Here is a 27,123-nt window from a genome sequence, read left to right as displayed (position 1 = left end):
CAGTTTTAGAAACTGGGTTCTTCGATTCTTTCCTCTTTCGGTTAATAGAGAGAGAGAATTACTTCTAAGACTGATTAGGGTAAAATTTTCGACCAAAAAAAAAAAAAAAATTAGGGTAAAATTCAAGTTGCAGAGGGATACGAAACTTTACGCCTTTACCCCAACCTTCGTTGTTTGCAAGGTGAATTTTTCAATTTTTTTATGATAATAATAATAATAATAAATTTTTATTGAGACAAAAAACAAAAATAAAATTACATGTTCTGCCCTTCCCATGGGTCTTCCTCTCAATGCCATTTCTGCCATCAACCTAGCATTTTTTATAATAATTATCTTTTGTAAATTGAATACAAAGTATTTAAAAGGGATAAGGTATTCTCGTCATAGAAAAGATCAAACTCACACGTCCAGATCATTTTCAGATAGAGGCAAGTGCAAGAATTTTTTTTTTGACTAACTAAAAGAGACATGAGACCTCAGGGGTCTATATGAAAATTATCCTTAAATATATATATATACAAACGGAGAGTGTTGCGGGAAAGGAACGATTATCTTATTCTATTACAGCCATGCTTGCCAATGGCATCAGAATTTCACTGAACTTGACCTCCGAATTCGTCAGTGGAAACTCCTACGAGAACATCTTTTGTTCGATACCAACCAGACGTTGTGGTGGTCGCCGTTTGTACGATACCAGTCGTCTCCGGTGGTATCCGACATGGATAGGACGGAGGGTTTGCATCAGGGCTGGTTACAGTCGAGTGCCCATGGAAACTCCAGGAGCTTATAAGCTAGTTGACGATGAGACCGGGGAGAAGTTCATCGTCTGGGGAGGCATCGGCGAAGACTACCCTATTCCTTCCACAGAAGTTCTCTCCTGGAAGCCTAACACCCTCCCTGAATCTTACACGCTGGAAAACAGGACTAAGAAAAATGAGAGAGGTGAGTCAGGTGAGTCGCGAGTCAATCTTACTCTTCATCTGTTTATCGTTCGGAATTTCCACTTGATAAACTTGCTTTGTACTGCAGAATCTGGGAGTAGTGGCGAGTTCAACGGATTTCTCGGGGGTTTAAATAGGAATTTCGGTCGTCTGAAAGCCCAGCGAGTGAGACTAATGATTAGGAGATCTTCTTCGAGTAAGCAAGGAAATGCACAAGACGCTACTGATGAATTATGCCCGGAAGGTTCTCCTCTGGATGTTTCTGATGCTTCATGTTCAGCTATGGAGTTTGAATTTGACCCAGAAAGAGCGAGGGCGGGTGCTTGGGAAGGTAGATTGTCAAGAGCATGCCCATCTTCGCAAGATGTCAAAGATACAGGTCCGGATAAGGAGGAAATTACGAACACTAACCACTCCTGTTTATTTTCTGAACAAGTTCTGCAAGATCAAAGGACACCTTCGCAACCTCAAGGGTTTGATTCTGGAGGGGCCAAACCATATAATTCAGTTCCACGAGCTGCTACTGCATCATCATCTTCGTTAAGAGGATGGAGTAAAGGTGAGCCAACCCGGACACCTCAAATTGACCCGACAAACCTTTCAAGGAACCACCACAAAATGTCGGTTAATGGTGGTTTTTTCAGCAGAAAGTCCTTCGGAGACCTGGGTTGCAGAGACTATATGATTGAATCTCTTAGGCGTCTGAAGATCTTTCGCCCTTCACATATTCAGGTACATCTTTGCCTCTGATTTTATGTAAACCAATCGTGACTGGGGAAAAGGTACAAATGATTCATATGATGTTTGCTAGGATATGTAGAAGCTCTTACTTGCTTTTCTCATCTTTTGAGGCCAATTTTTGCTTTTCATTTGGAGCGGGAGTCTTGTTGAGAGCCTTGAAACCAAATTGGTTTCTTCAGGCCCTTCGTGCCTCCATATACTTGAGTTTTTGAGTTGGACTCTCGGTATCAGAGCTCCAGTCCCTTTTGTTGTACTTACTTTGGTTATCTGTTTACGTTTACGGCCGAACATGCCTCAGTTTTTCATTTAAATTTTTTTTTTAAGTGAAAACATGGCTCAGCTATACATAAAGGATTGTGGTGAGATGTTAGGAGTTATGGAGCTATAGTAACACATTAGTTTATTCAGTCCTTGGTGCCTTTATATACTTTAAGACCTCACTCCGACTAGTACTCTTTAAGTTTTTTGGTTTGACCTCAACCAAGTCTAACTGGTCACAGCTTTTGACTTTAATATAGGCGCTCACATTTGCATCTGTAATTGAGAGGAGGAGTTGCATCATAGCTGACCAAAGTGGGTCTGGAAAGACATTAGCATATCTTGCACCTGTGGTACAATGTCTTAGGCAGGAAGAACTTCAAGGTCTTGGTAAATCCTCCCCAGGAAGCCCGCAAGTTGTGATATTGGTACCAACATCTGAATTGGCTTCTCAGGTCAGTCCACTATTGTGTCATCTTCTACGGCTTCATTTTCTGTTTTAGTTCCAACGTTTTATCTGTTTCATCGGTTATTATGTTGGCTTGATTATTTTGATTTCCTTCTCTATGGATTATGGAGCTGTTAGTGGTGATACAAGTAGGAGTCTCTAATTTCATGATCTATACCCAGACAAAGAGGATCCAAAAGGAAAATGTTGATAGCAAGATAAGCTCATAAGTCATAAAGCGGGAACAATAGATTTTCCAGGATATCTACTAGAGCTTATTCAGAAAGATGCGGAAGCTCTTGCCTGCTACAGAATGTAATTGTAATTGGGTTTTCTTTCCTGTTTACAACCCTGTTTAGGAGGGAATGCTTCTCTAATTGGACTCTGCTTCCGTCATTGTTGGTTCTTGAAGACTGCATCTTCTTTATTCTCTCCCTTTCTTAATACAAAACAGTCGCTTACTAAAAAGAAAGATAAGCTCATGGAGGAAACAGAAAAGTAATATGAAGAAAGTGGCAGCAAAAAAAGAAATATGATGAGACACTGATTGAGTTCCATCTTCCATGGTTTATGATTAGTATTGAGGGTAATTTGGAGTGGGGACTAAAGCATCAATACTGTAGAAGTACTAAAATGAGCCTATGAACCTGCAGTAGTGGTGGGTGCCTCTACCTGTGTCAGGAAATGTTTAAAAACTCAACTTCCTCTTTTAGCAAATTTACATCATCATCGTGAACTAGCAATGGGTTGGGGCGAACCAATCAATTCAGCAAAAATCCTATAATTATGGGGTTGATGCAACCCCGGGTTAAATCTGGATATCGAGGACCCTCTTTAACAAGAACCTGCACTGATTAGGGCCTCTAGATATTTCGGTTAAGGTTTTAGGGCAAATTAGGGTGAGAAGAGGGGCTAGGCTTGCTGGTTCTGCAGGTCAGATATGTCTCCTAGTGTTTTTCCTCAACTAGAATAGGATCTAACGGAGAAAAATTAAGAAAATTTCAGGTTTCTGGAAATTCTTAGAATTCTGCAGATTCAAGGTAGAAGATGAATTGCAGGTCCCTCAGAACTTAAGGGAATGAGGCTACTTTGAAGAAGCTAAGGGTAGGGATGAAGTCCTAAGGCTTGGGTGATCCTAAAGAGGGTATGATGTGGTGTTTTGGGGCTGGAATGAGGGAATCCTAGATGGGGTGGGATCTGAAAACGTGGTAAGAAGAAAAAGGGGAAAAGGGGTGGGTCTGCAGGTGCTAGGGCAAGAGGGGGAAAGGTTAAAGAAGGTTGCAGACAAGAGAGGGAGGGCTGGGATGGAGTGGGGATGCTTCTCTGACTCACAAGAATGGTTGAAGATGCTTGATCACTTGAATAAATGCTGCTGGAATGCTTTGAAGAAGATGAAGTTGCTGCTGGAATTTCAAAATTTGAGAATTACTCTCCTGCCTAGGCTGTAAGGGTTTTCTTCCCACTGCCCAAGCCTCTATTTAACTCAAATCAACCAATCTACCTTTTTTGTCCTCAGAATTAAAGAGGCTATTTATAGCCTAAGTGCAGGACTCTTGCACTTAATTTGGGATTCCTTAACGGATAAGGATCCCACTGTTGAACTAACTCTTGAACTTGGACTCTTAATTAATAAGGAATTGGACTCAAGGTGGGTCTCCTTTATATTTTAAGATACTACCACCTTACATGGTCTCTTACTTAATTAAAACACTTGCTATTTTAAAGAAGCAGGGACTCTACTAACCAACCTGGACCAAGTCAAACTCAGTTAACTAATTACTACTCAATATTTAAACTCTTAATAGCTCACAATTGACTCATCGACATGAGAAAATAAAGTTAGATTCTTGACCCTAGAATTATGGGTAGTAAGATAAGACCCATATTGGGCCCCAAAGGGGGCTTGGAAGATTACCAAAATACCACTGGGGTATCTGGAGAGCTTTAGGTGCACTGATAAGAACCCACGAATCGAATGCAAAAGTGATATTATTTAATTGATAGAATAACGATGAACAATGATGTGCCAGTCACCCCCACAGCACATTGCTACCCCTCAGCGTACGGCTGCCCAAACACTCACATAAATAATCCTTGACTAGTACTCACATCTTACCCCTATTTATAACCCCTAATCAACCTTAATCTCCCCAAATCTCTCTCATTCAATAGTAAATATTCTGCCTGTCCCCAAATCTCTTTTATTCAGTAGTAAATATTCTGCAATATTCTGCAAATCATTCACAATATTCTGCCTATCCCCAAATCTCTCTTATTCAATAGTAAATATTTTGCAATATTTTGCAAATCATTCTTTATTCAGCAACACCTCCTTCTTAGGCAGATCTGTTTAACTGCTGTTCGCCACATATTCAGCAAATCATTCATCTCCCAATATAGCATTATACTGTGATCCCAGGGCTCTATCACTACCAGCCCCTCGAAAATCACCTTGTCCTCAAGGTGATGGAAAATTGGAAGCTTGGTCTTTACATGTTTGCCACACAACCATGCTAGTTCGACATTCTGCACAACATACCTCCTTGAGAACCAATAACCACATAACTCCAAGCAACCCAAATGAAGAAAAACCTTGAAAATTTTAGTTGAATTAAAGAGTACACTTGGAATAGCCATTGGAACTGACTTCAGCTGAACAACAATAACATATGAACCCATATAAAGCACAACTCCTGCTCCCTTGAGTTTCGTGTCAATATATGAATTAAGGACTTGTAGCGGATTAGTAGCACTGGTTGCCATATCGTCATTTGCAGCAATTTCCCCTTTGGCCTCTTTTTCACCCTCTTTTAAAATATCTACCAATGCTTCATCGCCATGGTTACTATTTGCAATATTGTCACCCCTTGTCTGGATCTTTTTCACCCTCTTTTAAAATATCTACCAATGCTTCATCGCCATGGTTACTATTTGCAATATTGTCACCCCTTGTCTGGATGGCTCCAAAAATTTTCAAAGCATTCTCTGTGATTTCAGCCTTTGCTGTTTTTATTTGTTCCTTTATTGATGGTTCATACACTGTGATGCCATTAACTTGCTCTAACCTAGTATTTTTTGCTTCTCCCGCTCCTTCAGTCGCTTGCTCAACACTGAAATCCAATTTCAGGGCTTCCTTGAAGGTTGACCAATTGAAGTTCGACCAGTTCTTCTGGTAAAGCCATGCTAACGCCTCTCCTTCTAAATGTTGCAGTGCCACTCCTAATCTATGTTCATCATCGATCTGGTGTTCCCAACAAAATAACAAAACTTCAAGAAGCCAATCCTGCACATCCCCTTCCCCGAAAAACATGGATAATCAGGTTTCCATTGCTTCCCGCGAATCAAAACATGCTCTAATACCAATTTGATAAGAACCCACGAATCGAATGCAAAATTGATATTATTCAATTGATAGAATAACGATGAACAATGATAAACTGGTTACAATGGTGCCAATCACCCCCATAGCACATTGCTGCCCCTTAGCCTACGGCTACCCAAACACTCACATAAATAATCCTTGACTACTACTCACATCTTACCCCTATTTATAACCCCTAATCAACTTTAATCTCCCCAAATCTCTCTCATTCAGTAGTAAATATTCTGCCTGTCCTCAAATCTCTCTTATTCAGTAGCAAATATTTTGCAATATTCTGCAAATCATTCACAATATTCTGCCTGTCCCCAAATCTCTCTTATTCAATAGTAAATATTTTGCAATATTCTGCAAATCATTCTTTATTCAGCAACACCTCCTTCTTAGGACCAGATCTGATTTAATTGCTGTTCGCCACATATTCAGCAAATCATTCATCTCCCAATATAGCATTATACTGTGATCCTAGGGCTCTATCATGCACCTTTTGGGTCTGATCTAATAGCAGGCCCAACCCAAGATACATCAGGTGTACAATAAGGTAAAATAAAATAATGAATGAAGTCCAGCATGAGTAGCTGAATGTGACATTTCCTACACTTCTACTCCACCTTTCACAATCATTTTCCTACACAACGTAAGGGGGATGCTTGCACAAAGTCGGACGTTTATTTCAAAATTTGTCCACATACTCAAACAAATCAATTGTAGGTTTATATAGCTGCTACTCATAGATGATGCGGTAGAAACTGAATCATGGTGGGAACTGTAACCTAGCTAGATTTTTGGTCCAAAGGACGTTAATAATAATTTACTTATCAGTACTTATTTATTTATTTGGGTTACTTGTTACCTTTTATCTTGTTCTTTGTTGGTTATGTGAGAGATTAGTTAGTAGTTTCCTAGTTATTGTTAGCTTCTATTTTGTAGTGAGTTTTTATCTTTAAGCATTTGCGGGTAACTGGATGTTGGAATGAATGAATGAACTTGTTGAATTGAGTTCCATTGGAGCCAAGAGTTGGCCATGTGGCCTTCCTTTTCCTTGCCCATCAATATTGCACTATTAGGTGGGGTCCTCTTTTTCCCCTTATGTCTTTTCTCATATCCTCCTTTCTGAAGGTTAGTTTCCTACTTCTTCCCCTTCTTGTTCTCTCCTTATTTTATTATTTATTGTCTATTATGTTAGACTCCGTCCCAAACTGCTAGTTGTACTCTCTTCTAACAATATTGGATTTGGGAGACTCGTATCTGTTGAGAATTGATTTGAGTTTCTGTTTGTTTTTAAATAGTTTCTTCACTAACAGGCTTCTTGTGTCAACTAAAATTTTCTGCTCTGATAGTGCTCGAGTCTCACATGAAATATTTGTAATTTTTTTGACCATGGCATGATTCATCAAGCTAGCTGTACATATGCTCTGCAGAATAGTATGGTTGAGAGGGAAAACTAGCATTTGTTGAAAGTATGATTTGCTCTCTCCTTAAGTCCTTATTGTACCATTTATTGTCTATTAATGTTAGCCTCTGTTCTGAACTGCTACTTGTATCTGACAGTACCAGCAGACTTATATCTGTTGAGAATTGATTTGAGTTTCTCTTTGTTTTCAGTCAGTTTCTTCACAAAATAACTTTGATGTGTCAGCCAAAGTTTTCTGATCTGATAGTGCTCGAGTATACACAACATGAAATATTTGAATTTTATTCTGATCAGGGATGATACATCAAACTAGTTATACATTTACTTCTTAGCAGAATAGTATGGCTGAGTGGAGAAACTAGCATTTGTTGAAAGTATGATCTGAGTTCTTGGTTTCAGATAGGTTTTGCTCAGGCGTGAAATTGAGATTTTCGGCCAAAATTTGGTTTTTCATTTTTTTTTTTTTTTGAAATTTTAACTTGGATTTTGAGGACTAGAATTAGGTAATGAACTTGTTGGACACCCTAGTTCAGGCTTCATAAATATAGTGGAACTTTTAGTTTTTATTTTATTTTATTTTTTTTAAATCACACCCAAAATAATAGTTTGACATCGCCAATATGCCTATTCCACACAAGTTGGCATTAGACCACATATTTTTCGAGTATACCAATTTGAATAAGCAATGGGAGTCAGACTTTTTGTATTAGATAGAGCACCAATCCAGGTGTACCATGCGGGAGACTGGGAAAGTCCCTGTCCTCATCTGATCAATGTCAGTTTCATAGAGTTAATTTAGTCATTAGAATCTTGTTAGTATTTGTTTGTATGAGTTTGTAATGGACTATAAGTAGGAGCTTAGGCATCAAAATCTCGGTTTCGAGGTTGAAATTTCGATCGTCTCAATGGAAACTTGGGAATTTTTCTAGGATATTTTGATCCTTGATTTTGGCCTTGTTCCATGATTTTTTGATCTAGGTTTTTGCATACAACCTATTTAAAGCATAAATAACACAATTACACATGTATTTTGCTAAAAAGAAACCAATGAAGAGTTATCATTCAAGTGTTGGTATACTTGAGAGGTTCTGACAATACAAAGACTTGTAAAATTGAACAAATTGTATTTTTCACTTTAAATGTTTCAGACAAAATTATAAATACGTAGTCACAACCAGCCGACATCTTCACTTAATTGCAAGTTGATATCCTCGGTGGATCCATCCTATGTGACATGTAGTACTGGCAGAATCTAATCCACTGCTTTAAATACTAAACATTAGCGTCATGGTCTTGGAATACTTGTTCAGGTAGTCCGACTGATGTAAATTATTTCTAGGGGTCCCACAGGGCCTAGGGTTGATCCTCCAAATCCTAGGGCCCTTAATTTGATCTAAGGTTATTTTGGTAATTTCCCCCAAATTTGTGACCTAGGTTTGGGTCCCATCGAGTCCAAGGTGCTGTTTGGACCAAGGTTTAAAGTATCGCGTATGGGTAGTGTATGAGTCGAGTGATGTTAAGAGACGTTTCGGTACGTACTGTATCGTATCGTAGAAATGTATCGATGGGTGTGGAGTTGAATGGAAATAATCAAAATACGTGTAGAAATAGTCTAATTGAAACAAAAAATAATAGACACAGCTAATAAATAATCATTTTATCATGCACTAATTACTTAAACATATGTGCTTCGTAACCACCAAGAAAGCATGACATCTCTTAAGATCAGATTTTTATTTATGAAGGAAACCTTTTACTGTGAATTAACTCTATAATTGTTGAAATACACCTTGTAGAATGGTCACTGAATAACATTTGTTGCAGTGCTAAACATTGAAATTGTTCTGAGGATTCGTTTGATGGTTTTCATCATCTAATGATATGATGTTTACTCCGTGGTTTACCAAAAAAGATGTTTACTCAGTGTTTCAGGTTAAGACCTGGCCCAGATGTAGATGATCTTGATAGAAGACAAAAGAAGGATATGCCTCATATAGTAGGTGGGAAGGAGGCTCCATTTATCGATGAATTTTTGGTTTTGGGGCCCATTAGTGAAGCTTTTTTTAAATGTGAAATCGATTCAGAGGTAAATTTTTACATTTGTTTGCAACTTTATGGGTACAGACATCATTAAAGCCCCTTCATGCAAAGGGGGGGGGGGAGGAACATCAATGAGACCCTGGAAGTCTTTTTTCTTATGGGTGTAAAAGCCTTAGAAGTCAGCGAAAATGAAGTTGATAGATTCGGAGCTGGTACTAAAATCATCCACGTCCAAAATGGATGCGATTTATCCAAGTCGATCCCTCCCAGTTTGAAGAACTTTTGGAATAAAAGTTGACATACAATGACCGACCAGGTTTAGCAGCTTCGTGAGTTTTTGTTTTCCACTCCATGGCCTTCAATCTTGAGGTCTCAGACTTCTTCCCTTCCATCAACTCCCTCACCAGCTCCTTCACTTGCTTTCTCTTTATATTGCTACTAATCTCCATGCCTATGCCCCACTTGGTGTACATACAGGCAATTTGTTTGTTACTTTGTGAAGAAAAGCGAACAGATCATGGGCTCCCCTTTGCATATACTTTCAAGAGTGCACCCCTTTCTTCCCCCTTCTGCAACTTGTCACGAGACATAAAGAAACCTTTTTCCCCCCTTCCCAGTAGTTCGTATCGATTGTATTGTTTTGTATTGTTGTGTCTTGTATCGTTTCTCATCGTATTGGCCAATACATTGAGAGAAGTGGGAAACAATAAGAAAAAAATAAATTTCTAGAGATGTATCAGCCTGTATCATATCCTAGGCCCGTGATACCGATATGTATCGGCCGATACGAAACAAATATGGGCTGATATTTTAAACCTTGGTCTGAAGTCTGAACCTTAGATTTATTTTTATTTTATTTGTTATGATTAGTATTTTTCATGTTATTTAAGAGTCGTCGTCTAGATGTGATTCCCAATTATGTTGGGACATCCTAGTTGGAGTCTATTTTCTCCGTATTTTAGGACTCAATATCTACTCTTAGAATTGGATTGAAGTCCTCTAGAGTTAGTTATAGAGTTTTCTTGTCTGATTCAAAGTCTTAGTCAATTAGTAGTTGAGTTAAAATTGGTTTGCCAGTCAGAGTTCTAATTTGTTTTCCAACTTAGAGTCCTTTTTGATTTTTTTATTTGGAGATATAAATAAAGCCTTCAAACCATGTAGTCACTAAGTAATGTAGATACCAAATTTGATTGATCAAAATAGTACCCAAATAGGACCTTTTCACAGGGAGTCAATTGCAAATATGATGGACTTAAGGTGAAACATAGTTTAGATGGGAAAGAGGGCTGAGACTAGAATGGTATTATAACGGGCTGAATAGATCTTCAAATAGGGGCAGAAGTATAATGAAGAAAGTGACAATAACAATGTAACATGTAACACCCGGGCTTCACACTGCAAGGTGGATCGATTGGATCGAACACCAACCTACCTTGATCAAACACAAGGGTTATCCAAAGAGGAGGAATGCTAGCAAGCAATTTGATTTCAATTCATAAGTTGTGTCTTCACCTCTTACATAAGTCTCTTTATATACCATTCTAAAGAGACATAAACACTAATAGTAACATCCAACCACTAGCTAACACCACCTACCTATTAATAACTCAACTACACAACACCACTAGTCAAAACAATAATGGAAACATCCACCTACTACACCCCACTACTAGCTCCTTTTATTGACTTTTCAAAGCTAGACTTGGGCTTAGTTCAAAAATGTGGGCTGGTCTTCTCCCACTAAAGTAATCCAAGCCCATGAAACCATGGGCTCATTTTAACGCACTACAATAGTCTTAGCCCATGCAAGCCATGGGTTGTTTTGGATCATATCTTTAGGCTTTGATGGGCTTGACCATTGGACTTTTCTCTTCGTTGTATATGCTGCCAATTTTGCATCAACTCTCCCCGGCTTGAAAACATTCGTCTCCGACGAATGGATGAATGATATGTAATGCTCACACCAATTGGGATCGAGTTTCTCGAGGCTGCCAGCATGAATCCAAGTGCTCTCATGTCGTGGACGATTCTTCCATTTGACGAGGAAAGCATGGTATCCAGTGCCACGACGAGTGGTTTTGTATGAGTCATCCAAAACCTCCTCAATGATGTCAGTGATTGGTGGTTTGAGTTGGGGCAACCTCAACATTTGTTCAGTGTCTCCATCATCAGAGTGGTGTCGCCATAAGCCGTCCTTCTTCGGAGTGAGTAATGATGGTACAACCAAGGTTCGACATGTCGACTCGTGTTGCCGTGTCGGACCTTGGCTACACGGCGACACGGGCGACATGTCGCCAAAAGTCGCCCGACTTTTGGCAAGGGTTCGATGAAAAATCAAACCCCTGTTTCGAAGGGTATTTCAGGTCATTTTGACTTGAAATTTGATGTGTAACCTAATTTGAGGCCAATAAACACATTGAGAGTGTTATTTTGACTTAAAACATCACCTAACCTAAAGTTTATAATAGGCACACGTCCAGTTATATGCGGGCAAAACTGGAAGTTTGGAAAATTCATATAAACTTAATGTAAATATGCAAAGAGAACACAAATACACAAGTAGTAAAGAGATTAGAGATGTACTAAAGTTTACAATTCATTATACAATTATGTTGAGTATGGCTCATGCTTCACATATTGTTGCCGACGGACACGGGGGTCCCGCTCCGGTGGGGGTGTGGGGGCAGCGCCCCCGGAGCTTTTAGAGACCCTATGTCACCTTGGCAAAAGAGAACGAAAAATCGGTGAAAAACAAATGAAAGGCTGTTATATATGGCGAATTTAACTTGTCGGCGATTTTTCGGCGATATATCGACTTGTCAACGATATTTCGTCGACTTAGTGTATTAGTCGTGTCGCTGGGGGGTGTCGTGTCGCCCCCCAGCGACATGTCGAAATGTCGCCCCGTGTCGGCGATATATCGCCGACGTGAGGAACCATGGACTTAAGCTCTCTTGAATGAATCCTTTATGTAGCGACTCATCCACCTATCGTTTGAAGTCATTGTGCTCCGCTAGGCTGAGGTGATAGGTCGGTAGGTTTGGTAACAACGAACCAATACCAAATCAGTGGCATGCAGAATATCGGGCATAAGAGGTAGCTCAATAGGCAACTCATCAGGAACCACCTCAGGAAAATTAGAAAGTAACTCTTGGATAAGTGGAGGGAATGTCACCTTAGGCTGAGGGGTAACTTCTCTCGTAACAAAAACACTTGTTACCAAATCAGTGGCATGCAGAATATTGTGCATAAGAGGTAGCTCATTAGGCAACTCATCAAGAACCACCTTAAGACAATCAGAAGGTAACTGTTTGGTAAGTGGAGGGAATGTCACTTTAGGTTGAGGGGTAACTTCTCTCGTAACAGGAGCCAATACCAGCCCTATGTTATGGCTAGTGTGAATGAACTCCTGGTGTTCAAGCTTTACCTTTTGAGAATCACTAGCATGTTCATTGAATTTAGGTAACTCTTTGATGGGTGGAGGGTGTGGAGCATGAGTAGAGGCAACAACTCTAGCCTCCATTGCTGAGCGCCTCTCTTCCTCGTGGTTGTGACTTGTAGTGAGTTGGTTGCTCAATTGTTGCAACATCCCCATCATTTGTGCCATAAGGTCAGTATCCAATCCAGAAGTTTTACTCCCTGTCATGGCTTTGATACCGAATTTAATTGATCAAAATAGTACCCAAATAGGACCTTTCCACAGGGAGTCAATTGCAAATATGATGGACTTAAGGTGAAACATAGTTTAGATGAGAAAGAGGGCTAAAACTAGAATGGTATTATAACGGGCTGAATAGATCTTCAAATAGGGGCAGAAGTATAATGAAAAAAGTGACAATAACAATGTAACATGTTACACCCGGGCTTCACACCGCAAGGTGGATCGATTGGATCGAACACCAACCTACCTTGATCAAACACAAGGGTTATCCAAAGAGGAGGAATGCTAGCAAGCAATTTGATTTCAATTCATAAGTTGTGTCTTCACCTCTTACATAAGTCTCTTTATATACCATTCTAAAGAGACATAAACACTAATGGTAACATCCAACCACTAGCTAACACCACCTACCTATTAATAACTCAACTACACAACACCACTAGTCAAAACAATAATGGAAACATCCACCTACTACACCCCACTACTAGCTCCTTTTATTGACTTTTCAAAGCTAGACTTGGGCTTAGTTCAAAATATGTGGGCTGGTCTTCTCCCACTAAAGTAATCCAAGCCCATGAAACCATGGGCTCATTTTAACCCACTACAATAGTCCTAGCCCATGCAAGCCATGGGTTGTTTTGGATCATATCTTTAGGCTTTGATGGGCTTGACCATTGGACTTTTCTCTTCGTTGTATATGCTGCCAATTTTGCATCACTAAGTTGAACTGATTAATACATATCCGAGTGTGGAGGAAATCCAAGTCATGGTCTTTATGGGAGGGCAACAGTGGAATTAGAGTGCTATGTTCTTCAATTCAGCAATTGCTCTTCAAATTCAGAAACCATTCAACAATACCAGCAATCTTTGTCCATCTTCAAGTAAGTACTGCATCCCCGACCCCAGCCTTAGCCTTCCCTCATTCCTTCTTTTCTATTTTCTTGAATTTTTGGATTTTTCTAGAAACCCAAATTTCAAGGTCAGATTTACATCAATCCAAGCATTAGATCTGTCCCAAAATTTGGGAACCTCATCCCTCCAACCAAGTGACACTAGATCCAAATTTAACCCCATTTTGATTGTACGATTTTAAGATATAATTATTTTCTTGAATTTTCATACTTTTCAAGACGCCTAAAACAAGAACCTTAGTATCTTCTATTGCCATCCAAACCTGCTAAACTTGGGGAATCATCTTCCCATATTATAATTACTTTCCCTCCAAGTTTCAGCCCTTCTGACACCTATAAACTACATCACAAGAAATTTATCCCATATCTCCTATGGGTTGGATTTTCATATCTTTTGACCATAAAACATTAACCTAACCGATCCCTTAGGAAATATTTTCTTCAAAACCCTTATCAGAAATGAACCCTATATACCCTGAATTCCCAAAACCTTAGAAACCCTAATTCCCTCAAACCCTAAAAATTTCAAAACCATAAGTGATAAAATTTACCCATAAACAACCCATTCCCTTCAACTGTAGGGTATTCTAAATCGTAATTGATTGCTGATTCAATTGAAGAGGATCCTAGAGTAAACCTACATCTAGGCCAACATCCCTAAAGGTAAAGCCTAGAATTTTGGTTTACATAAACTGGTATCAGAGCTAAAGGAATAAGCAGTAGCTAGAGATAGCATGAATCAATAGTCGTCAGCATCATGGATGGATCAAAAGTCCAATACAGAGAAGGAATAAGAGTTGAGAACTACTAAGAGGAAGACTATTTTGATTCCAGACTCTCCCTGAATGTTATATCAAAAGTCTTTACAGCAGAAACTGAAGAATCCTAGAGGAGAAATTCCATCTTCCACAGCAAACTCAAATCAGGTGAACATACAGCTTTGAGTAGTGGTCGTACTGTCAATGTAGTGTCTGAAGGGTTTGTTAAGATGACTGGGTAAAGAATTGAGAGGCATCCCCACCTTTATAAAGTGTCCCTTCTCAATAGATATAGACTGGAAGTATCTCATAGGTGTTTAGTTCCCATAAGTCTACATGCTTGTTCTGGGGAGGTTGCTGTGATAATACCCATGAGGTTGTCTGAAATTATTTAGGGAGATCCTGGTTGTATGATAATGATGTATCTGGCACTGGCGAGAGAAAATACATGTAAGTCCATGCATAAAGGCAAAAAATTGTACTGTCGCCCTTGAATCTGGAAGAGACAGGCCCTCAAAGCAACTCAGAAGGATCCCAGGGGCCGAAGCACAATACTTGGCGGCTCCAGATTTGAAGGACCTAGTCAAGAAAGCAGCTAAGGCCTAACTCCACTAAAAGAATCTGAAGGACCCAATCAGGAAAACAACCAAAGCCCCACCACAATCACCAAGGCTGAAATTCCTCCGCCAGAAGGTGAACTCTTCCCACTTATCTAGAGTTCCCTACTAGAGATAGTGTTAGAGGAGATTGGTAAGAACAACAAGGTGAAGACAAAGGAAGATCAAGAGTTGACTTATGACCTTGATGAAGTGCTTCAATAGATTATAAGGACGAGAGCAAAGGGATAACACTAGTTGGAGATGTGCCTGAAGCTGTACCTCCCAATTTCCCATATCCGAAACTCACCATCCCCAAAATTTCAAGGGGGACCACCAGGAGAGTTGCTGGACTTAGCCTCTACTCTATGCAATGCTTTTCATTCCCTTGACCTAAAAAAATTCCATGAAGAAGTCAAGATCAGAGCAATCTTGGCTAGCGTAGTGGAAGCAAAGAAGGTAATTGAGAGCACTCCCCTAGTAGTTCTTAAAGATCTACAATATGTTCTTCGACCCTTGACATGGTGAAAAACAAGCCTAGAGATGGTACTACAGAGTATCATGAGGACATAGTCAAGACTACTGTACTAGCAGAATTGGTGAAAGCAGAAGACCTTGGGGGCATAACTATTGATTTTGAACCTAAACATGTTGACTTGATTATGCCCCCTAGTTTTTGTGAAATGAAGGCTCCTAGACTTGAATGTATCATTCCTAATGTTCCTACCTTGTTAGATTTTTGCCTAAGAATTGTGATATCAGCAACACACCTACTACTTCTCCCACTGCAAGACGCAAGGAGTTCACACTAAAGATTTATAGAGGATTGATATAGAATCATATGATAGGCACATTCATCAGGATATGAATGCCTTCAAGAAGAGAAGAATTGATGTAAATTATTTCCAATGGTCCCACAGGGCTTAGGGTTGATCCCCCAAACCCTAGGGCTCCTAATTCAATCTAGGGATATTTTGGTAATTTTGTTCAAATTTGTGACAATTAGGTATGGGTCCTATCATTCAAGGTGTTGTTTGGACCTTAAATTTATTTTTTGGATTAGTATTTTGCAAGTTCTTTAAGAGTCCTTGTCGAGGTGTGATTACAAAATATATTGGGATACCCTAATTTGAGTCCATTTTAATTCTCCTTATTTTTAGGACTCTATATCTACTTATAGATTTGGATTGGAGTCCTCTAAAGTTAGTTATGGAGTTTTCTTTTTTGAGTCGATGTCTTAGCTAATTAGTAGTTGCATTACACTTGGTTAGCCAGTTAGAGTTCTAATTGATTTTCTAACTCAGAGTCCTTTTTGATTTCTTTATTTAAGGCCATGGATTCAGATTTCAATTTTGACACCAGTTTCGACATGGCCAAAAACCAAAATCTTGGTCAAAACTTGGTACCCTTTTTTTCCTAAAGTTTTGACACTAGGTTTTGTTCCTTATACGGCCTCCAAATCATTTGAATTCTTGCCACCTACTTATTAAAAGCATAATAAACACAATTGAATTAGTGTTTTACCAAAAAAACCACTGAGAAAGTTAAAATTCAGGTATACTAACATGACAAAAATTGAGAAGTACCAACTGTATTATATAGCATGGGTAGAACTTAAGACTTACAACTTACAAAGTTTCAAACTTTAAAGTTTCAATAACATAGATAAGTAGACAACAAATGAACAAAAGTGCTACATTGCTACTATGCTAGATTTATTACATGTGTCCCTGTATGCTGTGCTCCCCATACCAAGCACAATACATATTCCATTACATATGGACCATATGGTTATCGAGATAGTTGACAACTGCAGCTCTATATGTTGCCTCATCCACATGGCTAAGATGTCTTGATGGTGGGGAGTCTGGAAAATAAATCTTGATGGAGGGGTTGGTGGTTGTGGTTCAATGTCGAAGATTTGCTCCACAAACGTATATGAGCTTGCAGTAGAACCTTGGTAGTTTGGCGGGACACCTAAGGTCGACAACCATAACGTCCCACTAGTGTTTGACTCTGATAGCCGGGAGGGACACTATAAGTTCCATAATAGAAGCAGAATTAACACTCTCAATAGCTCTATCATGTGACTGGAAATCTGCGAGTCTATAGTCTATACCATCCTGATCCTCTAAAGGTGAAGGCTTTGGAGTCATCTAAGCTCATGGATTCTATAGAGCAAACCAAGCTTCCTGCATCAATCGGACGGTAAGACCCCATATGATGATGTGTCCTTTGTGCCATATCCGTGCTTTTTCTTCTTCCCTTTCTTGGTATATGTCAAAGCAATACGACCTTGAGATGCAACTCCACCATGGTCTGAATCTTGTGTCTCATGGGTGAATTGACTGTCATCCGTGAAATTTCAGTGGTAGTCCTCCCCATCCCTGACTCTTAGCTAGTGCTGGTGGTCGTCTTTCCCTAGGATCAGCCGAGTTATGATCACAAGGTCCAACATTATCATCATCCCCTCCATCGCCTCTATCATCATCAGCATCGCAACCCCCTCCATCCCCTCCATCCCCTCTATCATCATCATCATCATCATCATCGTCGTCGGGGGGGATGCTTGAGTCGCATCATCTTCGGTGTCTGACCACATAATCAAATTCTCACTTTGGGTGGATGCACCTGGGTGTTGCACAAAGGGATGGGTAGGTGTTGCATGTGCACTACCCTCCTAGGCCGAGAAGCCATCCACATCAGCCCCCATCTGCTCTGTATTGTCTACTCAAATGACCTCCCTCCTCATTCTGCAACGACTCTCCTTTATCTTTGATCCACTTAATTAAGGGTGTTAATCGGTACGGGTTCGGTAATTCGGTATGGTACCAAATTTGAATACTGAAAACTAGAATCGTACCATACCTAATTTACACGGTACGGTATGGTTTCGGTATTTGCAAAAATGGTTCGGTACAGTTTCGGTATTAAATCGGTGCATGAAAATGGTTTAAACACGGTATCTAGTGCGGTACAATTTTGGTATGAACGAACCCAGAACGGACCCATGCCACTTTTGTTATTAGTTCGTTAAGATCCTAATGAAATTGCAATCAAACAATCGATAGAATCTGATATTAACAGAGACAAAGCAAGTAAATCTAAGAAGAGGAGTGAAGGACAAAATGAAAAACTTAAACAGGGAATTAGGGATAGGGTAATGTGTCTTAGTTGTAAAATTACATTTATATTCCTTAATTTGGTACGGTACCAATTTGGTACGGTTTCGGTACATACCAATGGTATGAGTACCTAAAACCGAAACTATACCGAAGAAATTCTGTTTTGGTACATACCATACCGAATTTTGAATGGTGCGGTTCAGTATAGTTAAACGGTTTTTGTATAAAATGACACCCTTACACTCAATTAATGGGTTGTCATCAACATCGTCCACCTCAAAGATGTTAGCCAACTCGATTATGTCACTCTCTCTATCCATCCCTTATTTAATATAATCCTCCCTCAGTTGATGTTATAGTGTGCGTAGTCAAGGTCCTCTAGACACTTCACATCCAATTAGTTGTGCTTCTTTGAGTGGATGTGGTTCAAGGTGCTCCAAATTCGCTCACACCTAGTAGTAGAACATGTCTTTCAGAGCACTCTACATGAAATCATAGTCAAATGGGGTGAGTCACGGCCATATTGTAACCACCATTCAGCTGCAACAAACATAGACTCGAAGTCAATACTTAAGTAACTAACTAAAAGATAGAATATAAATAATTAAATTAAATATATAATGACTCAACTTACCCTTAGGGTGGATTCCCATCCTAATATGGCCACGGAGCGACTGGGACTCCAAGTAACATCCCTAAATGCCTTCATCTAATATAAAGGTGAAAACAATAACTAGGTTAATAACTTAGTATGGAACTTGAATTGTGAATTATGAAATCACAATCTCACATCCATATTGATGTTTGCTTGTCTAGATGGATCTGGTTCCATCCTCTCCACTGCAGTTTGGACAACATCTATCAAGTCTTGTGGCATCCCAAGCATGCCTTTGTAGTGGTACTTGGATTTAGATAGTATGTTGTGCAACAAAAAGCAAGAATAAGAGGGAATAGTTTGATAATAAAATGAAAATTAAATCCACCACTAGATTTAATAACTCACCAGCTTTATGTAATGAATGCTACAACTGCTTCTCCTATCTGTTTTGGATGTTTTGGAGGATTTTCTAGTTGCCTTGTGGGTAGATCTAAGCAACCTGCTTCTTCATGAAATACTGCAGCCCATATGTGTGGTAGAGTAGGTCTTCTTTGTTGATCTACTATCCTCAAAACATGCACCATGGGCTCAAGCATCTTCACTACAATCCTCACATTATTCTAGAAGGAATCACTCAGTATGATATTTTGTGTTCTCCTACTTTTTGTGGTTGAAGAAACCTCCTAGTTAAACCACTCTTCTGATGTGAACATAGTCCTGAGGCAACCCTTCTTGCTTTAAAAGCTCTGTAATGCAATCCAATTGGTTGCAAATTTGGTTATGCCTAGCCTCATTAAGTCACCCTTACACCGATCACTCATCATCCGTAGTGTATAGTTATGGATAATGCTGATATGTCAGGTTTGCTCCACCACTTTCTTCACATATTGCATTGACCCATGTCCTTTAGTATGAGGTCAATGCAATGAGCAGCACATGGAGTCAAATAGAGCTTATATTTGTCCACATAAGCATGTTCAAATTAGTAAAGAGCCATTAGCATCAAGTATGTATGTAATATGTATTTAAAATTAGTACTAGACGTAGAAGCATGCTTTAATCCTTGGGGTTCTCCATCATCTTTAACCCATCTTTCTTATAGTTGGAGCCATTGTCTATCACAATCTATACCACATTTTCCTCTCTAACCTCCCTCAACACTTGCTTGAACAATTTATAAATGTGTTTTGCGTCTTTCTTCTCATTGGATGCATCCACTGACTTGAGGAACATTGTCCTCCTATCATAGGTAGACATAAAATTGATGATGGACTGTCTAGTAGGACTAGTCCAACCATCACAAATCACAGTCACCCCATAGTGAGCCCACATAAGCTTCAATCCTTCTATGTAGTCATTTAGATCCTGTTTGTGCTTAGGTAGTAGGTACATATTGTAGATCTCATGTGGGGTGGGCCTCTATATACCACTCCCAGCCCTACCTATTCCTCAATCATATCCATGTAGTAGGTCCCTTGGGCTATATGTGCTAGAATGTTATGGTACAATGCCCATTTGGAGAAAGCCATCCCCACTTTCTCCTCGACACTCCCCCACGAGTGTTTCAGCTTCTTTTGCTTATGCTGTGACTTCCTAAATACAGCTGGATCTGTACAAAGAATCTCAAAATGTGTATCTGTAGCATTTGCTGATGAAGTTCGGTCTCGTGGGATATGAGTCTCCTCCCTCGCACTCTAAATCCTCCTCATAGGGGCTTGGGAGCTGCCTCTCATACCTGCTGGCTCTCGAGAGGACCCACAACCCATAGCCCTTTGTTGCCTCCTCATTTCATCTATCCTTACCTGCTTTTTACTCATCCTTATCGCTCTCCTCATTTGCGTTGCCTTTGGGTCAGGGTCGGTTCCATAATCTGCTGGCTCATTTGAATCAAAGTCCTGCTTTCCTAGCTCTGGGAGGTCATCTAGACAAGCATCCTCAGACTCCTCCCTCTGTAATCTCCTCTTTCTTCTTTTGCTTTCCACCAGCCATGAGGCCATTGCCTTCTTGATCTCTGAGGCACCTTGGGGCATCCTGTTCGGCTGTTACCTTCCTCTCTCCTAGCTACATGAACCTTCAATCTAGTGGCCCTACCTCTTATTTGTTTCTTGCAATGAGTACACTCTTTCAAAGAGAGTGCCTTATACAAGAAATACATACTAAGTATTTTTAGAAGCATTACAATATGCTCCGAAAATTGCATACATACTTCTTCTATTATTCTCTTTTTAAATATACCACATAAATTATTTAGTGTTTTTTAATATTTAAATAAAATTTAAATATTTTTCAAATAATTAAAATAAATAGTTAACAACAATATATTTGATTCAACACCATCACAACATAGATCAAGTGATGGTATCTCACATACATTAAGTTCAAGCTCATACATCCATGCATACATATGTATTTTAGCAACATACCTAATTTAAAAGATAGAATAACAAAATGGTAGCAAGAACCAAAAATTAATTTTAACACCACATAGTTATAGATCAACACCCTAGACTAAACATACTTTAATTTGAAAACAATTCAACTTGATTTAAGGCATGAACAAAACAAAAAAAAAAAATGGGAAAGTTTGGAAACTTACCTTGCAAGAATTTTAAAAAACCACCAATGGAGGACCAAATGTGGTGTCTTAAGGTATGGAGTTGTAGAAATTAGCTGAAATGGGGGTAAAAACCAACAAAAATGGGTTTAGTGTGTTGAAATCACCAAGGTGGAAGCTGGGAGCTTGGGGCATGAAACATAGTACTTTTATAAAGAGGTTTATGTCGTTTTGGTCCAAACTTGGTAATGGTACAAATATTGAGAATTTTGTTTTGAGTTGAGATTTTGTAGGCATTTTGGTCTAAAATTTGCATTTTTCAACCGAAATTTATTCCATGTTTGAGGCTGTAAATAACACCTTCAAACCATGTGATTATTAAGTTGAATTGACTGATGCTAATCTGAGTTTGGAAGAAATCCAAGTCCTGGTCTTCATGGGAGGGCCACACTGGAGTTAGAGTGCTTCAGCAAGTATTCTTCAAATTCAGCAACCATATTTATTAATACCACCAACCTTCCACTCCACCACCCCCCCCCCCCCCCCCCCCCCCCCCCCCCCCCCCCCCCCCCCCCCCCCCCCCCCCCCCCCTCTTCTTTTTTTTTTTTTTTCCCCCCCCCCCCCCCCCCCCCCCCCCCCCCCCCCCCCCCCCCCCCCCCCCCCCCCCCCCCCCCCCCCCCCCCCCCCCCCCCCCCCCCCCCCCCCCCCCCCCCCCCCCCCCCCCCCCTCCCCCCCTCTCGTCCTCCTTCTTTTTTTTTTTTTTTTTTTTTTTTTTTTCCCCCCCCCCCCCCCCCCCCCCCCCCCCCCCCCCCCCCCCCTACCCCCCCCCAAATGCCCCCCTGGAGGTCGAGTTTTCACCTCCGACGATCTAGTTAGAAATCCGACTAAGGAAGGCAAGAAAGTAATGAACAATAATAATACGAATAGTGATAATTCTATTCAGCGTACCTTTCTCTTGTGCTCCTTTACCTTTTTATAGATTTTCTATGTACGAGTTTGAATGAGACTCAAACCCTCGTTAGGTTGTGATTAGACTCTTAGTCCTTGAGCCCTACTCGAACACAAGTAGTAGAGTCCTGGTTGAATACTGTTTCTTTGGCTAGAATCTTATTCAGATTTACCTTTTTATTCAACTTTATATTTATCCAACCGACCTTGACTTGGTCGGTCTAACTTGGTCCGATCTGGTCGGACTAAGTTTGGACCGAACTGGTCTAGTCGTTCTGATCGAACTGGGTTTAAACCGAACTGATTCTGGTTTATTTATTCTTTCCTAATCATAAGCCCCCCAGTCTCTGGAGACCGAGCTTTATCTTGCTCGGGCTTTAGAGATTTGGTGACCGAGCACGTTCATACTTCCGACCTCTGTTACTTGTGTATATTTACAGCCTGGCGTTGGAGGTTTTATGGCTGACGTCATCTGATAGGATACTGCGCCATTACAGCTGAGAATGACTGCGCACGTTCTTTGAGGAAGCAACTTTTTGGACACGTGGCCTGGCGTGTATGACCCCTGATGATGATATTTTATCTTTAAAAAATGCTGGAAATTCAACCGTTTTTTCTTTCTTAATCCCAACCTTCAGATTGGGATCTTATAGAATTCGTACGGTTTTAATCTTTGTGACTCCTTAGATGGAAGGGTTTCTTCAGTTCAGAGCCGTTAGATTAGAATATTTGGATGGGGTTATAAATCTTCCTTCTTCCTCTTTCTTTCATTTCTGCTTCTGCTTCGTTGTTATTTCCTCTGTGAAGACGAAAAGTTGCAGAGCTTTCAAGGTTCGTTTCAGACCATTTTCTGGTGCCCGCTCACTGTTTGTTCACGTTCACCAGTAAGTTCCTCTGTCTTTTCTAGCTGTTTTGATGTCTTCTATTGTTGTACTCGTATTCAATTTCTGAGTTTTTCTTTTGCATTTTCTCTTTGTTCTTTTTTGCTTGTTTCGTCTCTGTTTAGTAATGGGTATGAAGAGGAAAGCTTCTAAGCCTTCTAGGGCCTCTTTTAGTCAACCTTCTTCTGGGAGCTCCACTGCTCGTTCTGGAGATGGTGGAGCTTCCTCTTCTGGGTACAGTGGACACCGATAGTGACACCGCTGTTGACCCGACCTTGTCTCCGGGCACCCGCCCAAACCTACTTAGTGATGCTGAGTTAACTTCGTTGAGCATTCGTAGTCGGTTTAGTACGAATAGGAAACGTTGGCTGTTTAACCTTTCCCCTTCAGCCTTAGCTCTTGAGAGGAGTCGTCCTAAGACTTCCGAACACATAGATTTCGACCCTAGTACTTCGGGTCCCAAATTCTATCCGTCCGAACTCACACAAGCTGATTTGGAAGAAATTCGAGCTCAGTATGCTATTCCTGAAAGCTTCGTACTGAGCGTTCCATCTTTTCATGATCGGGCTCACCGACCTCCTCCTGGTGAGTTTGTTGTATACGAGGATGCCTTTGTCAGTGGCTTTAGGCTTCCCGTGCACTTTGTTTTTGCTGATTTCCTTAACCGTTTCGGGATGTGTCCGGGAATGTTAGCACCCAACAGTTGGCGTAATATCATTTGTTTTTGGGGATTCTGTAAACAGGATGAGGTCGGTGTAGTGCCGACCTTGAATTTGTTTCTTCAGTTCTTTATGTGTAAAAAACAAGAACAAGATCGTTGGTTTTATCTCTCCAAGCGTACTGCTCTTCATTCTGGTTGGGAGGGGAATTTTGTGGGGAAGGGTACTCTCCCTACCAACACTAAGGGTTGGAGGTCTAGATACTTTTTTGTTCGTCCACCCTCTCCTCCCGGTTTCCCGACCTTGTGGCCTAAAATACCTAGGGAGGATTCAAACGCCATCCCTCTTCTTACTTGTTCCGAGCAGGAGGCCCGGGATCGTATTCGGAAGATCCCTACCGCAGATCGGAACTTATTCGCTGTAAATGGGTATTGTCCGGAATATCCGAATATCCTCCATTACTGGGGGTTTTTGACCGGTAAGACGAGTCCTTTCTTCTTTTCATCCTGCTTTTGTATCACTTTATTATTTCCCAAGTTATCTTACTCGGAAAAAATGATGCAGTGATGCTCGGTGAGGAAGATTTTGAGGATGCTGCAGCTAGTATGCTGGAGGTGGAGGCCAAGCATCCTACCAAGCTAGATAAGGCCCCAGCTACTGATCGGTCTTCCCCTTCGAAGGATAAGGGTGTAGTGAAGGATAAATCATCTTCCCGTGTTCGGAAAGGTAACTCATCCGATCTTCCTCCCCGACCGACCAAGAGGGTGGCTAGCAAGAGCAGTTCGGATCCTGATTCTCATCCTTCCTTGGGTGAGGATATTTCAGGTCAGGGTAATCCTGATGAGGTTAGGACCTCAGGTTCTACCAACATTCTTCGACCAGATTGGTCGTTGGATGGTAACTCGTCAGTTTTTAGGGGCGATCCTCGCTCCATGTCCCATGTTGCAAACGAGTGGTTGACTGGGGCTATTCTGCCATCCGACCTTGAATACCTCCATACCTTTGGTCGTCTTCAGGCACATAACATTACTGTGAGGTATGTGTACTTTCTTCCTGTTTTGACTGTTATTTTCTTTACTGTATATGTAATCTTACCCTTTATTCCTGGTGTACAGGATGGCTTGTGCTTTGGTCCAATCCTTGGGTCAAAGTATTGGCTCTGCTCGGCAAGATTACTTTTCCCTTCAAGAGTCCGAGCAACGTAATGAGAAGTTAAAAGAAGAGTTGTCAGCTTTGAAATCGAGTAACAACTCCTTGATTGCTCGGGAAGCCGAGCTTCTGAGCGAGCTTGCAGCTGTGAAAGGTACTAATGATGCATTAGTGCTCGAAAAATCCACTCTGCAAACTAGCTTGGAGGAGGCTGAAGGCTCCCTGGTCGGAAAGGATGCAGAGATCAGTAGTCTGCAAGCAAAGTTGGAGAGTTCGGATAGCGAGGTTGCTCGGTTGACCAGGATGATTGAAGAAAAAGCTCCCTGTGTCTTTGAAGATCTATCCGACGAGCTTCGTCATGAAGTCATTAAGAGGTGGATCAAGACGGCAGGGTGCAGGAAGTTTATGGCGAAGGTTGCTGCCCCTGGGTATATTTATGCTCGTCGCCAAGTCTACCAGGGGATCATAGCAGCTTTTAAGGATTTGAATCTGGAGGCTTTCAAGGCTTTCATTGATCCGGGCATCTATGACGATCTGAAAGTTCCTCGTCCCCAGTGGTGTGCCGACCAGCCTCGATTCCCAAAGCCCTCAAATGTTGAAGTAACCGACTTTCTGGATTCGAACTGGGATCCGATGCCCAAGGTCGGATGCTCGACCTCTTCCAATAAATTTGAGCAGAAGAAGACTTAGTTCGGATGACTTTTTAAATGTCTTTTGTTGGTATACTGCCCTCTTTTTGAGGCTCAATGTAATCTTTATTTGTTCGGAATAGAAAGACATTTTTAATCTATAACAGATGTTTTTGTCAATTGTTACCCCTTTCTTCCGAACACCAAAGTTTAAGTCTTTGTATGTCTAAGTTGCTTCTTGTGCCTAAGTGACTTAGGACTTTTGTGTTCCGACCTTATTAGGTCGGTGGCCTAAGTGACTTAGGGCTTTTTGTGCCTAAGTGACTTAGGGCTTTTGGTGCCTAAGTGACTTAGGGCTTTTTGTGCCTAAGTGACTTAGGGCTTTTTGTGCCTAAGTGACTTAGGGCTTTTGGTGCCTAAGTGACTTAGGGCTTTTGTTGCCTAAGTGACTTAGGGCTTTTGTTGCCTAAGTGACTTAGGGCTTTTTGTTTTTCGACCTTGGTAGGTCGGTGGCCTAAGTGACTTAGGGCTTTGTGTTTTCCGACCTTGGTAGGTCGGTGGCCTAAGTGACTTAGGGCTTTGTGTGCCTAAGTGACTTAGGGCTTTTTGTGCCTAAGTGACTTAGGGCTTTTTGTTTTCCGACCTTGGTAGGTCGGTGGCCTAAGTGACTTAGGGCTTTGTGTGCCTAAGTGACTTAGGGCTTTTGGTGCCTAAGTGACTTAGGGCTTTTTGTGCCTAAGTGACTTAGGGCTTTTGGTGCCTAAGTGACTTAGGGCTTTTTGTTTTCCGACCTTGGTAGGTCGGTGGCCTAGTGACTTGGCTTTTGGTGCCTAGTGACTTGTGTTTTTGTGCCTAAGTGACTTAGGGCTTTTTGTTTTCCGACCTTGGTAGGTCGGTGGCCTAAGTGACTTAGGGCTTTTTGTTTTTTTCGACCTTAATAGGTCGGTTGGTGAATTTTAGTTTTTGTCAATACTCCCATGATCATCTTAGCTAAGTATTATAGCTTGAGCTGTAATGATACGTAGAAATTTCAAAAACTTTATTCAAAAAAATTCAAAATGTTTGAATGACAAACTATTGTGGGTATTTGAACAATTTAATGACAAAAACTGAAAGAGAAATCCAAAATTTGTTGAGGATTTCATATTATTGATAGTATTTCCTCAAGTTGTTCGAATTCCAAGTCCGAGGTATGAGTTGGCCGGTCTCTGGATCGCGCAGCTTGTATGCTCCTGGGGCAACTTGTTGTACTACGATGTACGGTCCTTCCCAGTTAGGAGCAAGCTTTCCTTGATTTGTAGGATCAGAGGCAGATGATTTGCGGAGGACCAGATCTCCAGGAAGATACTGTCGCATTTTGACCCTTGCATTGTAATGTGTTGCAATACGTCTATGGTATTCCTCCAATCGATATTGTGCTTTATCTCTGACTT

General features: G+C 40.7%; 1 protein-coding gene across 1 annotated transcript in view; it reads left to right on the top strand.

Annotated features, from left to right (window-relative positions):
* The first annotated feature begins 527 nt into the window (after positions 1–527).
* LOC149008664 (DEA(D/H)-box RNA helicase family protein) overlaps positions 528–27,123 on the top strand; it is a 43,335-nt gene continuing 16,739 nt past the window's right edge. The window contains 4 exon segments of the mRNA XM_089166189.1: positions 528–966; positions 969–1,017; positions 1,019–1,673; positions 2,201–2,395. Of these exon segments, the coding sequence (XP_089022315.1) occupies positions 570–966; positions 969–1,017; positions 1,019–1,673; positions 2,201–2,395 (1,296 nt within the window). The 5' untranslated portion in view covers positions 528–569.

This window comes from Hakea prostrata, chromosome 8, assembly GCF_041222555.1.
Source record: "Hakea prostrata isolate BN-2017 chromosome 8, UWA_Hpros_2, whole genome shotgun sequence".
NCBI lineage: Eukaryota > Viridiplantae > Streptophyta > Magnoliopsida > Proteales > Proteaceae > Hakea > Hakea prostrata.
This window is presented reverse-complemented; position numbering and strand designations above follow the sequence as displayed.